General features: G+C 40.5%; 1 protein-coding gene across 13 annotated transcripts in view; it reads left to right on the top strand.

The window, feature by feature from the left end:
* CSGALNACT1 (chondroitin sulfate N-acetylgalactosaminyltransferase 1) overlaps positions 1-14,727 on the top strand; it is a 394,288-nt gene that overhangs the window by 355,928 nt on the left and 23,633 nt on the right. For all 13 annotated transcript variants that reach the window (XM_049866776.1, XM_049866775.1, XM_049866769.1 and 10 more), the window contains one exon: positions 1,936-2,037. In XM_049866776.1, the coding sequence (XP_049722733.1) occupies positions 1,936-2,037 (102 nt within the window). The remainder of the gene's footprint in view (positions 1-1,935; positions 2,038-14,727) is intronic.

Here is a 14,727-nt window from a genome sequence, read left to right as displayed (position 1 = left end):
TCAGTAAATATAATTTTTTCCTCCTTTCTGATCCTTTTCCCTTTATTTTTTTAACCTGTCCCTAAAACCCAAACATACTCGTGTGTGTAGTCACTCACACACACGCTCTTCCTAACACGTTTCTCTCCAGGGGATGGAGTCTAGTGAGAACTGTATTTAAAAATACCCCTGAGACTCTTCGAACAGGCAGCATGGCGCTCCGGTACTGCTGTGTGCATACTCTCTGAGAGCTTTCCTTTATCAAATGATACATAGTTTTAATTATGGACAGCAGACAGAGAACTTCTGAAAGGCAGAAATGTCTTACTCATTTTTTAAGGTCCCCTGGTAGAATATTGGTACATTGTATGTTGTCAACATATGTTTCTTGGACGAATGAAGGAAGGAATGGATAAACAGAATGGGAGCTTGGAGGTGGACTTCAGAACAAATTCTGCCTTGTCTTTTTGGGAAGCCTCGCTGAGTCAATGAAGAATAAAGGCCTAATGCCTGTCTCTTGTATTTCTTGAAAACAGGAAGTGCTTTGAATAGATTTTAGAATACCAGAGAGGGATACAGCAAAGATGTTCCTAGAAAAATAGGAGGAATTCTTTTCATTTAGGCTCAGTCGGTGACCCTCTCCAGATTCTGGGATGGATTTTTTCCAACTGTGCACAGTTTCAAAGCACAGTTTCTCCAATCTTTGGCTCTGTGTGTGTGCTTTTGTTCTACCCTGGCAAAGGAAGTTAAAGCATTATCTGGCGAGTTTGAGAAAGGGATCCTTTATGTAAAGAGAGCTCTGCCGTAGGTAGGTAGCAATTCAGCCTGTAGGGACTACAGCTATGAGTGAGCTCTCAGTTTTGAAGCATGTTGTCACTTCCCAGGTCTCTATTCCTTGTCCCTTGTCTGCTTCTAGGAATTCCACCATCTTGCCTGGGTTCCCAAAGCAGCTCTTACCTTCCTCCCACGGGAGAGACACAGAAATCTCAGAACCGAGCATGTTAACAGGATGAACCCTGTGTGTTTCTTGCCCGGGGTCAATATTATCTTCTCTGATAATCCTCCCACCTAGAATTCTTTTCTTCCTTCTCTGTACCATTCTAAACCCTGTCCATCCTTCAAGACCCCAACCATTCCAGCCCACAGGGATTGCCATGTTTTCTGAATTCCATATCATTTTAATATGTGCTATGGAGTATCTGATTATTTTATTTGAGCTCATTTTATTTCTCAAATAATGTTTTCTAAGGACAGGAACCATGTCTTCTATTTCTTTGGATTTCTCCCAGCAACTTCAGCAAAGCAATCTCTCCTTTTTGATGTCATTATAAAAAGCATTCAAGCAATTGGCCTCTGCAAATAGAGCTCTGAGATTCCTGGAAAACTATGACGTGAAGTGTTGTCTAGGTGTTAAGGAAAAACGCCAACACAGAGACAAAAGGAACAAAATGGAGGAACAGGCAGAATATCTCAAAATGTCATCCTACCCAGTAGAATCTTTCCATTAACTTGCTTCAGAAAACTATCCTTGAAATTTTATACACACATATACACATACATGTATGTGTACATTTACATAACACGTTATATATATACACACACACACAAATTATATGAAAGGTACCACATTCACTTTACGTGTGTATGTGTTTGCATATGTAGATATATGTGTATTTGTATATTTACATGTATATGTGGCAGATTGGATCTGTAGCCCCTTGCATCTGAGTTTTGACTTACCAGATATGTACATTTAAATTTCAGTGTTTTCCTGATAAGTATAAATATAGGCAACCATGGCAGCCAACTAGAAACGTCTCTAAGCCCCAGCTCTGCTGTCTTAGCTATCACTGAGTTTACTGTAAAACCTGTTTGCACTTGATGAAAAAATTATTTGTTTGTCCTTGCCTGTTAGTGTGCAAATAGGAACAGACATGCTTGTGTTTTGTTTTCTAGGGAGATGTGTATCCAACAGGACGGGCGAATTCATCTCACCGTTGTTTATTTTGGGAAAGAACAAATGAATGAGGTCAAAGGAATACTTGAAAATACTTCCAAGTGAGTATGGCATGGATCCGTAATCAGGAGTCACGGTAACTGAGCCCAGAAGTCCACATTCACGATTGAAGCTTTTGCTTAGTTATATTTTCCTTAACACTTTGGGGCGGGGGGGGACTGGGAGATTGATTGGTTGCTGGCCACGTGTAGGTCCCCTTCTTTCCCAGGAGACCACCCGCCTGACACTGGTCCTCATTGTGCAGGGTGATGACTTTGGCAGTTGAGATAAACTCCCTGAGCAGCCAGGGTGGGAGCGTGGGCGGTTTGGGGCTTCTGCAGGACTGGGCATAATCACTCTTAGCACCACAGACTTTGGCTCGTTACATTGCAGAGTGGGAATTAGGGGAGGGCGCAGCTGTGTAATGAGTGCTGTCTCAGCCACAAATTGTAAGGATAAGAGTTATACCCGTGTTCAGATCTTATCCACTTAGCAAGTGGTCTCATCCCTTTACGCTTTATTCATTATGTATTTTGAGAGATTATGGGGAAGCCAGAAGTGATGGCTGGGGCAGGATCCTTAAATAAACCTGCTTAGTTGAACAGAAATGATTTAACCAAAAACTTTAGAGCTAGGGTTGTATATATTTATACCAAATTGATCAGTTGCATGGAGCAATACATGTATTCAAAAGAAGCATAGATGGCTTTTTCTTTTTCTATCAAAAAAACCCCAAAACTTCAAAAACTTAATTGCATGCACTTTCTACCAGGACGGAAACCAGGTGACACTCCATGCCCCCTCAGGTTTATCACTGAGGTTTGCAGGACTCCAGTTCAAGAATCAGGTGGACATTTATTTCCTTCACAAGTTAGTATTAAACAGGGGCAGAAATACTCTGAATAGGTCCATATGGTTTAAATATCAGCAGAGCACTCTTGTTTAGAGTTTCTGGTAAATAGTAAGATGACAGTTGAAGGACAAGATTCCAAGACTGAGTATGTATTTTGTGTTTATTTTCATGCTTTGCTACTAATTTTGTATTAGTAACACCAACCTTGGGCACAAGATCAGATGCTAATTATAATTACTCAAGCATTCTAAAGCTGGGGTTGCCCAACTACAACCCACTGGCCAGATTTTGCCTGCCACGTTTTTTGTCAATGACGTTTCATTGGAACACAGCCATGCCCATTCGTTCACATACTGTTTATGCTGCTTTTGACCTACAGCTGTGGAGTTGTGGAGTTGTGACCATGAGCAACTTGCAAAGCCTCAACTATTTTACTATCTGGGCCTTTACAAAAAAGTTTGCTGACCCCTAAAGCCGTAAGGAGTTAACAGTTTAGCACTAATAACAACTTAAGGCTATGGCCCTCGTCTCAAAGAGATCAAATAGAGTGAAATAACTCAATATTCTGAATGTAAGTGAAATAAAAACCCCTCCACTCCAGGGCATTACAACCTCTTTCTCATCTCTGCCTGGGAACAACGAGCATGAATTATTAGAATTGATATCCTCTGTTTTTTTTTTTTTTTTTGCCCAGTAGGTAGTTTTCAGCATCTCTGGAAGTATCCATCCCTGGGCACAAATTTTGTTTTTTTAAAGTTTCCCAGATGATTCTAACATGCGGCAAGGATATTGAAAATTATCTTATGGGAAGGTGGTAGTCCATCTCAGGGGCTGTCCATAGAGGCCTTGATTGCAGCCAGCTGCCCCATTCTGAAGTATTTTACAGTAGCTACTGAGGAGCCTTTGTGCCTCAGTGGTTAAAGCACTCAGCTGTGAACCGAGAGGCTGCAGTTTGAACCCACCAGCCACTCCACGGAAGAAAGATTTGGCAGTCTGCTTCTGTAAAGATTTATAGCCTTGGAAACCCTCTGGGGCAGTCGCTATAAGTTGGAATCGACTTGTTGGCAATGGCTTTGGCTGTGGCTGTCTCGGTGACTCTAGAATGCAGCCAGGATTGAGAACCTCTATCCTACTGAGCCTGGTATGGGGCCTCCCCAGCACATCAAAGGATGACCAGATATTTGCTAATAGACACATATAACTAAATTGACATGAGTCTGATTAATAAACGGAAGGCCAATTTAGGCATTGCAATGGGAAAAAGCCCTTCTGGTCACTGCCATGTCTAAGTACTCTTATCAAGGTACTCTTCTTGGTATCAAATTACTTGGCCAGCTGAATTCTCGATCAGAAGGTTGCTTGGTGAGCAAAGAATGCATAGAATCTGAGCAACAAAAGTAGAAACATTTGAGTGGCAGGAATATTTTACCTAAAATTTAGAAAACTTCCAGATTAACCTACCCCACGACAGAGGACATGGCGCTGGAGACCGAACCAATCATTGCTACGTAAACTTCGGCAAAATTAATTTGAACCCCATTTTCTGTGCTGATTCCTCATTCTATAAATGTGTGCTACCTGTAGTGTTGTTGTCACCGATGCTTTGGGACACATCCTGCCTCTTTGGTCCCAATGGGTCTTGCAGGAATGCCCCCACTGCTGCTGCCAGCCTGAGTTGACTTCATACTGCCATACAGCCACTCCACCTTCCAGATGAGTCTCCCTGTATCACCCATTGCCTTAGCCTGGCACTCAAACTGGTTCTTTCTTCTTCTTGTTTGCTGCCATTGAGTTGGCTCTCAAATCATGAGTACCCTACGCAAAATGGAACAAAATGCTGCCTAGTCCTGTGCCATCCCCATAATCTGTTGCAGATCAGACCATTATGGTCCGTAGAGTTTTCATTGGCTGATTTTCAGGAGTAGATGCCAGGCCTTTCTTCCTAGTCCATTATAATCTGGAAGCTCCACTGAAACCTTTTCAGCATCATAGCAACACACAAGCCTCATGACAGACAGGTGGTCGCTGTGCGTGAAGTGCATCGACTGGGAATCGAACCTGAGTCTCCCTCCTGCTAGAACGTGAGAATTCTACCACGAACCACCAATGCTTCCAGTCTTGTCTTTATGACTTACTGCAGCCCATGAAGCCGAATTGTTAATACTCTTTGTGATTGTCAGGGCATAGTTTACCCCTTTGGTCTTCCCTCTTATTATTTTCCTGTACTTAGAATTTCCATCATCCTCCTTTCTGCTTACTAAACCTTCTCACCCTTCCATCCCCTTCTAAGTGCCACCCCCCTTCTGGAGCTTGTCCTGACTGTCCTAGCTCTCTCCTCTCTGAACTCTGATTGCATTCGCCATCAGCACCTCTTATACACCTCTTATAGCACTTGGCATATGACTGGAAACCCTGGTGGCATAGTGGTTAAGAGCCATGGCTGCTAATCAAAAGGTCAGCAGTTGGAATCCACCAGGCACTCCTTGGAAACTCTACGGGGTAGTTCTGCCCTGTCCTATAGGGTCGCTATAAGTCGGAATCGACTCGACAGCAATGGGTTTTTGGTTTTTTTGTTTTTGTTTTGGCATATGATTTGGCTATCTACATTTTTTTTCTATTGTCCTAACTTTGCAACTAGATTATAAACTGCTTAATAAATGGGACTATATCTTATACCTCTTTGAAACTCTAGTACTATGCACAGTGCCTTACACAGAGAATGTTCAATATTTGATCATTAAGGGAAGGATAATACACCAGGTATATAGTAAATTTGTACACTTAGAAGTCTGTATGTAAATGTCTGTATGAGGCTTCATTTAAATATCTTTTTTTTTAATCATTCCCTGAATGGTAAAACTTTTATTGCAAGGTATCTTATCTTTGAATAATAAAAATTGTTATTTATATTAATTATTAAACATTCACAGCAACCTTATGAGAGAGATGCTGTGGTTATTCCCACTTTTTAGCTGAGGAAACTGGTTTAGAGAGATTGTTATTCAGGGTGTCATATATTTGGCACTTGGGAGAGCGAGGATCTGAATCTCATTTACTAAGTTCTAGAATTTAACACTGTATGAAATTTTCACTCCCATGTGCCCCTTCTCAAAAGCCATATAGTTAGTTGAAGGTGAGAAGTTTTGAAATCTTATTCTATTTATAAGTGTCTTCTATTTGGAGATCAGTATTATGATTAAACTATTCTAAATTCAGTTAAATGCATATATTTTAAGAACATCTAAAAAATCTAGTTTAATAACTAGTGTGCAGTATTTTACACACACACATACTCTTGTCTCCTAGGCTTATGCTTACTGAGTTGAGCATTGTATTTCAGTTGATTGTCATAGATCAGTGTGTTGGAAACTGCACTTTATGATTCATTAGTGGGTTGTGAAATCACTTTAGTGGGTCATGCCCATTGTTTATAAAAAGAAAAAATTGAAATAGGATAGAAAAATCAGAGTACATCACAAGCAAGGATATGTATTGTTTCATGAAACTTTCATTTCTCTGTGTGTGTGTGTGTGTGTGTGTGTGTGTGTGTGTATGTGTGTGTACTGGGTCATGATGTATAATATAGTCCTTTGTATGGGTTGTGGTCAAAACGCTCAAAAGCTACTGCCATAGATAAGCACAAACCAGTTCTCAGTACCAAACCAAAAACCAAACCCATTGCTGTTGAGTCGATGCCGACTCATAGCAACCCTGTAGGACGAGTAGAGCTGCCCCATAGAGTTTCCAAGGCTGTAATCTTTACAGAAGCAGACTGCCACATCTTTCTCACATGGAGCGGCTAGTGGGTTTGAACTAACGACCTTTTGGTTAGCAGCCAAACACTTTATCCACTGTGCCACCAGGACTCCCAGTTCTCAATACTTGAAGTCTTCCACAGAATTCTCTATATTAACCTTCAGTTAATCTTATACTAAAGCTTAGCTTGGTGGTTCTCAAATCCAGGTATGTGTTGGAATCACTTCAGGTGCTTTTAAAAATGCATATTCCTGGGGCCTAGTCCCAAAAGCTTTGCATCAGTAGACCTGAGATGAAGCCTGGGAAACAATGCTTAGAACAAGTTACCCCTGTGATGCTGATGTGGGTGGTCTGTGGCCTGCACTTTGAGAAACGCTGGCCAGGGTAGATATTCGTTTGGAGTTATGTGCTGGGAAATTCAAAAAACTGTAACTGGTGGATGAATTGGTATAAGCTGACATTTACTACCTTGCCATCCTGTCTTTGTCCAGTCATGAGGATGCAAAGGTGTCTTTCCAGAGAAATTATCTCTGAGATTGAGGTGTTGGAAATGAGACACTAGCCTGCCACTTAAAGTACGTGGTAGTCAGAGGCGTGTTTTTGTGTTTGTGTTTTGCTGTTGCGTGTTAGTATTTCATGCCTCTTTTGGAGGGATTTGTTAGACAAGTACCCCCTGGAAGATTATATCAGGATATCACAGAACAAAATTTAGAGGGAACCTTTGGTTTTGTTTCCTTGTTTTGTGAAATTTAAGCAGAATTTTTTTTTTCCTTGAACAAAGAGCTTTTAGATAAGAATCTTAAAATGAAATAAGCTATACAGCAGATGCCTCCCAAGGCAGATAAGGAGTGTTTAACCCTGGGACGCAGTGGCAGGGGGATAGCACCACACAGACACAGAGCCGCCTGTCAGACCTGTGGCCATCTCATCTGGCATTTGCCAGAGAAGGGGCTAAGCATGATTCTGCTTCATGTACCAGCTCTTTATGACTATGTGCCTGCATTTTGAGGCATTTTAAATTGTTCTTGGAAGAGGTGAATATGACCTAGAGAATAGATTATAATGTTGTGACAATGTTAAATGTCCTGAGTGCGATTATTATACTTAGGCTTTTCAGGAGAGTACCCTGGTGATTGGGAGATATGTGCTGAAGTCTTTGAGAGTGAAATGTCAGGATGTCTGCAGCTAACTCTCAAATGAAAGCAAATGGGGCAATATGTTAACAGTTGGTGAATCTAAGCGGCGGGTATGTGGGTGTTTATTGTACTATTCTTACAACTGTTCTGAAGGCTTGAAATTTTTCCAAATAAAAATTTAGAAAAAATATATTATGAAAAAAACAAATGATATTAAGTTCATATATCAGAATGTAATACAGCAGTTAAAAGAAAGGGTGATGTCAGTGAAAAGAATGGCACCAAAAATTCTCTCCTCCATAAAAACAACAAGAAAATTGGCAAAAATTGCTAGTCAACTTTTTCAGAACCGTGGACGGGGGAGGATTATCCAATAGGCAAGATAAGCACCATGCTTACCTTGCTTACCAGATCATCTGTAGTGAACATATTCACTAAAGATTAGTAAGTCAGCCCGTGCTTAATCTTGCTTACTGGGCCATCTGCCCCTGTCAGGGATTGTAAATTTGAAAAGAGGCTTTAATTCTGTAGGAAGGTGCTGTAGAGTTGGGAGAGAGACAGATTCCAGCCATCCCTAGAAGCAGAGAATCTTTGATGGGGTGAAAAAATGTGTAATTGTTCACTACAGATGATCTGGTGAGGAGAGTAAGGACCATGCTTACTTTGCCTCTACCCTGGAAATTAACAAAAGGCTTACAGCAATCTGGAATGGGGTTGGGGCTTCTTTAAAGCATCATTCTCAGAGAATTGTCATTTGGCCTGACTGATGGTTCCCTGAAAGCCCCCACTAGAAGATTGTCTTTATTTGACCTGACTTAGAGCTTGTGGAGTGCAAAGCCTTTTTCCTGGGGCTGTTTATTGAAGACAATTACAGACAAGTGTTTTGCACCTGCCTGAAGGGGTGGATAAAAGTTGGGGGAAACAAAAGACTAACCAAAAAATTGAAAAGGCATAACTGGGAAATGAGATATCCATAGGGCTTTGAAAAGCTCCAATAAATTCCTGGGAATATAGAAGACCAGGTACATGTATAGGGCTGTGCACATGCTAAGAAAAGACCTGAGAAGGCCCTAAGCTCTCATGTCTGACTGACTTTGAGGCTCTGTGCAAGCGGGAAGTGAAGACTAAAACAGAGTTGTCAACTGCCTCACTGAGTGTTGAAGGTGCCCCAACACACACACACACACACACACACAAACACACACACACACAGAGTCCTTTGACAAACACTAGGAGACTTGTTGGTCCCAGGCATTTAAGAAAGCCTCTGTCCAGTCATTAGCTGACCACTAAGCTAACTGAGCAGAGACTTCAGTGGCCACACATGACAAAGGATAAAGACTTACAGAATTAGTTCCAAAAAGTTCCTAACCAAACAACAACAACAACAAGCCCGCAAAGAGGTGATATTGTGATTATCAGAGTTGCCACATACATTATTTAAAATGTCCACTTTTTAACAAAAAAATTAAAGACACAATAAAGTATGGCCTATACACAGGAATAAAAGCAATCATTAGAAATTGTTCCTGTGAAAGCCTAGGCATTGGACTTAGTAGGCACAATCAACGATTTTAAGAATATTTAAAGAACTATAAGAAACCATGTTTAAAGAACTAAATGAAAGTATGAGAACCATGTCTCATCAAATAGTGAATAAAGAGATAGAAATTATAAAAAGAAACAAATGGAAATTCTGGAGTTGAAACGTACAATAACTGAAATGAAAATTTCACTAGAAGGGCTCAACAGCAGATTTTAACAGGCAGGAGAAAGAATCAGTGAGCTCGAAGCTAGGTCAATTCAGTTTATCTACTCTATTGAGGAACAGAAATTAAAAAAGAGTGAAGAAAAATGAACAAGAGAGCCACACCTAGAAACATCACAGTCAAATTGTCAAAAGCCAAAAGCAAAAAAAAAAAAGAATCTTGAAAGCAGCTAGAGGGAAGCAACTCATCATGAACAGGGATCCTCAGTAAGATTAATGGATGATCTCTTATCAAAAAAGACCAAGGAAGCCAGAAAACAGTGGGATGGCATATATAAAGTGCTGAAAGACAGACTGTCAACCTGGAAATCTATATCCAGCAAAGCTATTCTTCAAAAATGAAGGTGGAACTAAGATCTCCCCAGATAAACAAAAACTGAGAGACTTCACTGATAGCCAGTGTGCCCTGCAAGAAACACAGAAGGGAGTCCTTTAGTCTGAAATAAAAGGACACTAGGCAGTTAGCTCCACATGAACAAATAAAGACAATGGTAAAGTTAACTACATCAGTAAGTATAAAAGGCAGTATAAATGTATTTTTTTGTTTATGGCTTCTTTTCTCCTATCTTATTTAAAAGATAAGTGCATAAAGCAGTAATTATAATTTGTAATTTATAAAGATGCAATTTGTATGGCATAGCACAACAAAGGAGGGGAGAGGGAATGGAGCTATATAGGAACAAAGTTTGTGCATACTTTTGAAATTAAGTTGATATTAATCTGCCTTAGATTATATAAAGAACTCTTATGACTCAACATTAAAAGACAGCCCAATTTTAAAAATAGGCAAAATATTTTAAGGATATTTCTCCAAAGATGAACTACAAATAGTCAATAAGTACATGAAAATAGAGTCAACATCATTTGTAATTAAAAAGAAGTGCAAATCAAAACTACATTGAGATACCACTTCACACCCACTGAAATGGCTAAAATCCAAGAGACAGAAGATCACAAGTGTTAACCAAAGTTGTGGAAGAATTGGGACCTCCATACATTGCTGATGATAATATAAAATGGTACAGTCCCTTTGGAAAACAGTTTGGCAGTTCCTCAAAAAGTTAAAAACAGAGTTACCATATGACCCAGAAATTCCACTACATACATGCATAAAAAAAAAAAAAAAAAACAAAGAGGAAGAGTCGAATGTGCTCTTGGAGAGTTTACTCTGGCTCTCTTCATGGCTAAGCCTGTGACAGTTTCAGTAAATGCTCAGTGGGTTCTTTCAAAGGATTATATGCAGTTAAAGGGCATATATTTTGGGGTACAGCTATCTGAGCAATCACTAATTACGTTACTCACATCCTATAATCTCTGATTTATTTTTCTATTTTTGACCTAGCACATACTGGAGGGAAAAAAGTATGTTAAAGATTTTTTTTTTTATCCAATATGTCAAAAAAAAAATGTTCTTTTAAGGATACATGATTGCTCGTTGAATCTTTCTTTTCAGCATTGTGGATATTCTCATCCTCGCCCCAAAACAGAAAGAGCAAGCACCAAATAATGGTGTGTATTAGTCTCTCTTCAGAGAGAATGAGGTCATTGCCCTCTAAAATAGTGATTTCTGCCCTGCATTTGTGGTCACCTCAGGTATATGGGTTGTTGCATGGCCCTGAAAAGTTAATACGAATTTACTTTTATTAAAAATATATGTATGTCGGGAACACATGATGGAGGAGGAGAAAAGTGGGATGCAGACCTCACATTCTAGTAAAAAGACCAGACTTAATGGTCTGAGACCTGAGGGACCCCAGAGGTCATGGCCCCCGGACTCTCTGTTAGCCCAAAACTAAACCCATTCCCAAAGCCAACTCTTCAGACAAAGATTAGACTGGACTATAAGACATAAAATGATATTGGTGAGGAGTGTGCTTCTTGGCTCAAGTAGACACATGAGACTATGTGGGCAGCTCCTGTCTGGAGGCAAGATGAGAAGGCAGAGGGGGACAGGAGCTGGTTGAATGGACACAGGGAATACAGGGTAGAGAGAAGTGCGATGTCACATTGTAGGGAGAGCAACTAGGGTCACATAACAATGTGTGTATAAGTTTTTGTATGAGAAACTGACTTGAATTAGAAACTCTCACTTAAAGCACAATAAAAAAAATACACGCATGTCATGTCTTGTTTTAAGAGCATGTTCTCTCAAATCAAACAGTACCCCATCTTCCTTCTGTGTCCTCTGCATCTCCTAGCACAGACCAAGGGGCACTTTTACTCTGTGAATTGAGTTGAATAAGCTGCTGTAGAGTAGTTTATTCAAGACAAAAAGGAGAAGTGTGTACTGAGCACCCACTATGAGCCTATAAATATGCTGGGGAAGCTGACGCAGGGCCATGTGTGGAGAGACCCAGATGCTGGCACGTCTAAGAACAGTTTGCCAGTAAGGGCAAGTGTGCCTGGGTGGAGATCGGGAAGGAGCTGGGAATTATATGTGTAGACTGCAGAGCAAGGGGAAGCAGCATGTTCAGGAGTTAGACTGGAGCACTCAAGCCTTGGCTGAGACTCATGGCCACCTGTGGGGATGCAGAGGGAGAGAGGAAGTGCTATGTCCTCCTGGAGTGTGACCACCTCGAGGCCACTGCCCACATTCTCGGTAGTGGTTGTCCTACAGCCAGAAGAGACAGGTTTCCTAGTTAGGGAGGTAAGGAGTCACTGGTTAGGAAAGAAGCTTCACATTCTCATTTGCCACCTTCAAAATGCTCACGCTGCCCAGTAGCAAAGACACGCAAAAGCTTGGTGGTGTTCAGATTGTTCCCACCATCTCTTTTTCAATGAATACCCCATGACAGAGGATCACACCAGATCTTTGAATCTCATTATTTTTCGGCGCATCAGCGAATTTGCTTGGTGCCAGCCACATTTGACATTTAGAGGAAAACAAAACAAAAACCTATGCATACAGTGAGAAAGAAAAGACATTTTATGTGTTTAGCCTGGAAGATGATGAATTCTAACTAGCTGATGCCTGCGTTGCCATCACTCTGAGGTTCAAAGCATGGGAACTTGCTCTTCTTAATGGGCAGTGTCTCATTTTTACACTCAATTTTAGAGCCAATGGAAAGGCGAAAAACAAGATCACCAAAGAAACCTGCAAAAAACAGAGTTGTATAAACAGGCTTGTATCAGCTTACCCAGCCACCCCCAGCGCCGTCGAGTTGATTCCGACTCATAGCGACCCTATAGGACAGAGTAGTATCAGCTTAAACTCCATAAAATTCTAAATTAGTTGGTTTTAAAGTGCCTACTATGGAATCTTGTGGCGTAGGGGTTAAGAGCTATGACTGCTAACCAAAAGGTCAGCAGTTCAAATCCACCAGGCACTCCTTGGAAACTGTATGAGGCAATTCTACTCTAACCTATGGGAGGGGGGGCAATTCTACTCTATCCTATAGGAGATCTGTGAGTTGGAGTCGACTCGGCGGCAATGGGTTTTGTTTTGTTTTGTTTTTTGACTATGAAAATCTGACTGAGAACATGTTTAGTTTTAAATTCTTCACTGTATTCAAATTTCTTCATAAGTAGAACACTTTAGTGATTTTAATATTTAGGGCACTGAGATTTAAAATTTAAAATTATATACTAGATATCATATGTTTCTATATAATTTTTTTTTTTTTAATAGAGGGCTATTGTGGAAAGTGCCACATTAAAGAATCTCCTTGCAATTGTGGGAAGAAGTCTGTATTAGAATAAATCGTATTAGACAGCAAGTTATTTTATCATCTTTAATCCAGCAATTCTGGGAAATACAATTATTGAAATTAAATCTCCAGTGGAAACAATGACCTTCCTCAGGTCATTATAACCTCTTTAAAAGTAACTGTAACTTGGAGGAATCCCCATATACCAGATTTATTTCATAAAAGAAAGGAATTGAATGGGAAATTCAAGAGTTTCATCAGTCAATAATAGGATTCAAGAAAAAAGAAGAAGAAATAATTCTGAGTAAATTATGTGGTCTTTTAGAACTGCATGTTCAGATTTATAATAGGAAATTCCATAGTATAGAATATGGTGTCCTTTTTCTACCATGATAAATGTCTGTTCCTTTCTCTGCTATTAGTTTAGGCATGACTCTATTACAATTGTTTGTATGGGTAAACTAGGTATTTCAACCCAAATTGCATCTTTTTATTTTCCCCAGCTCTCTTTCTTCCATGTTATTTACATATTTGTCATCTTCTTAAAAGCTTGGGTTGGTGCCTGTCCTTTGTAATCCCTTGGTCAGAGCCTCCCTCTATGTCTAGGCATGTCTAGTTCCCTAATCAGGCCTGGGGAGTTGTCCTTCAGAGAGAAGCTACAATGTATCCAGCCTGCCAGGCCAAAAATAAAGAAGCATGAGGCTATACCAATTGTGGGAGCTTCTCCATGCCCCACCTGAGGGGGCTGCAGCTTTCTTGGGACGGTTGAGGTGTCTCTGGACAGCATCCTCACTCAGTGGTAGATCTGAAATGCACCTTGGTGTTTTTATTTATTCATCCAGTATTTATGGATCATGTCCACTACCCACTTACTGGACACAATGCTAGACAATCTCGGAAGATAGTAGAAAAAAAAAAAGACAATCCCTGTCTTTGACGGTTTTAGAGCCTGGTAGATAATTATGCACAAGTCTATGTAAGCAATGGCACCAGATGGCATTGTGACACAAGGAGGCAGGACTAAATAACATGCTCTGGGAGCTCAGTTTGCAGTAGTGCATGATAGAGGTGGTGACATTTGAGAGGGGCCTTGAAGAATGAGTGGAATTGTCACAGGTATGGGTGGAGAAAGCATATTATATGGGAGAGAACACTGAGCAGAGACAGGAGTTCCAGCCATGTCTGTATCTTGGTGACTAGTTTTTCATTGAGATCTATTCCTGGCTGGTCACTGCATGGGGAAGAAAAAGAAGGCCAAAGAGGCTCCCTGACTGAGCATCTTCCCTGTCCGTGTTTTGGGGTTGTCTTCTTGTGCACAATCTCAAATGCATAGCCACCAAACCATAACCATCAGTGGTCTGGGTTGAGATGTGTCATTGTTTTTGCATGGTTTTGCTGCTTTTGATACCTTTTCATCAGGGAGCACTCTGATCTGTCCAATGAGCAGCATTTCTGAGTGAAGATATGGGATGTGTTGAAAGGAAGAGGCCTGGCTATCTTTCTGAAGCCATTGTCTCCTCATCCTGTTGCATCCTATATTCTGGAGACCACATGGCTGGTGCTGGTAAATCTGGGATTCTGTTGAGATGGGA

The sequence above is a fragment of the Elephas maximus genome, chromosome 22, assembly GCF_024166365.1.
Source record: "Elephas maximus indicus isolate mEleMax1 chromosome 22, mEleMax1 primary haplotype, whole genome shotgun sequence".
Taxonomy (NCBI): Eukaryota; Metazoa; Chordata; class Mammalia; order Proboscidea; family Elephantidae; genus Elephas; species Elephas maximus.
This window is presented reverse-complemented; position numbering and strand designations above follow the sequence as displayed.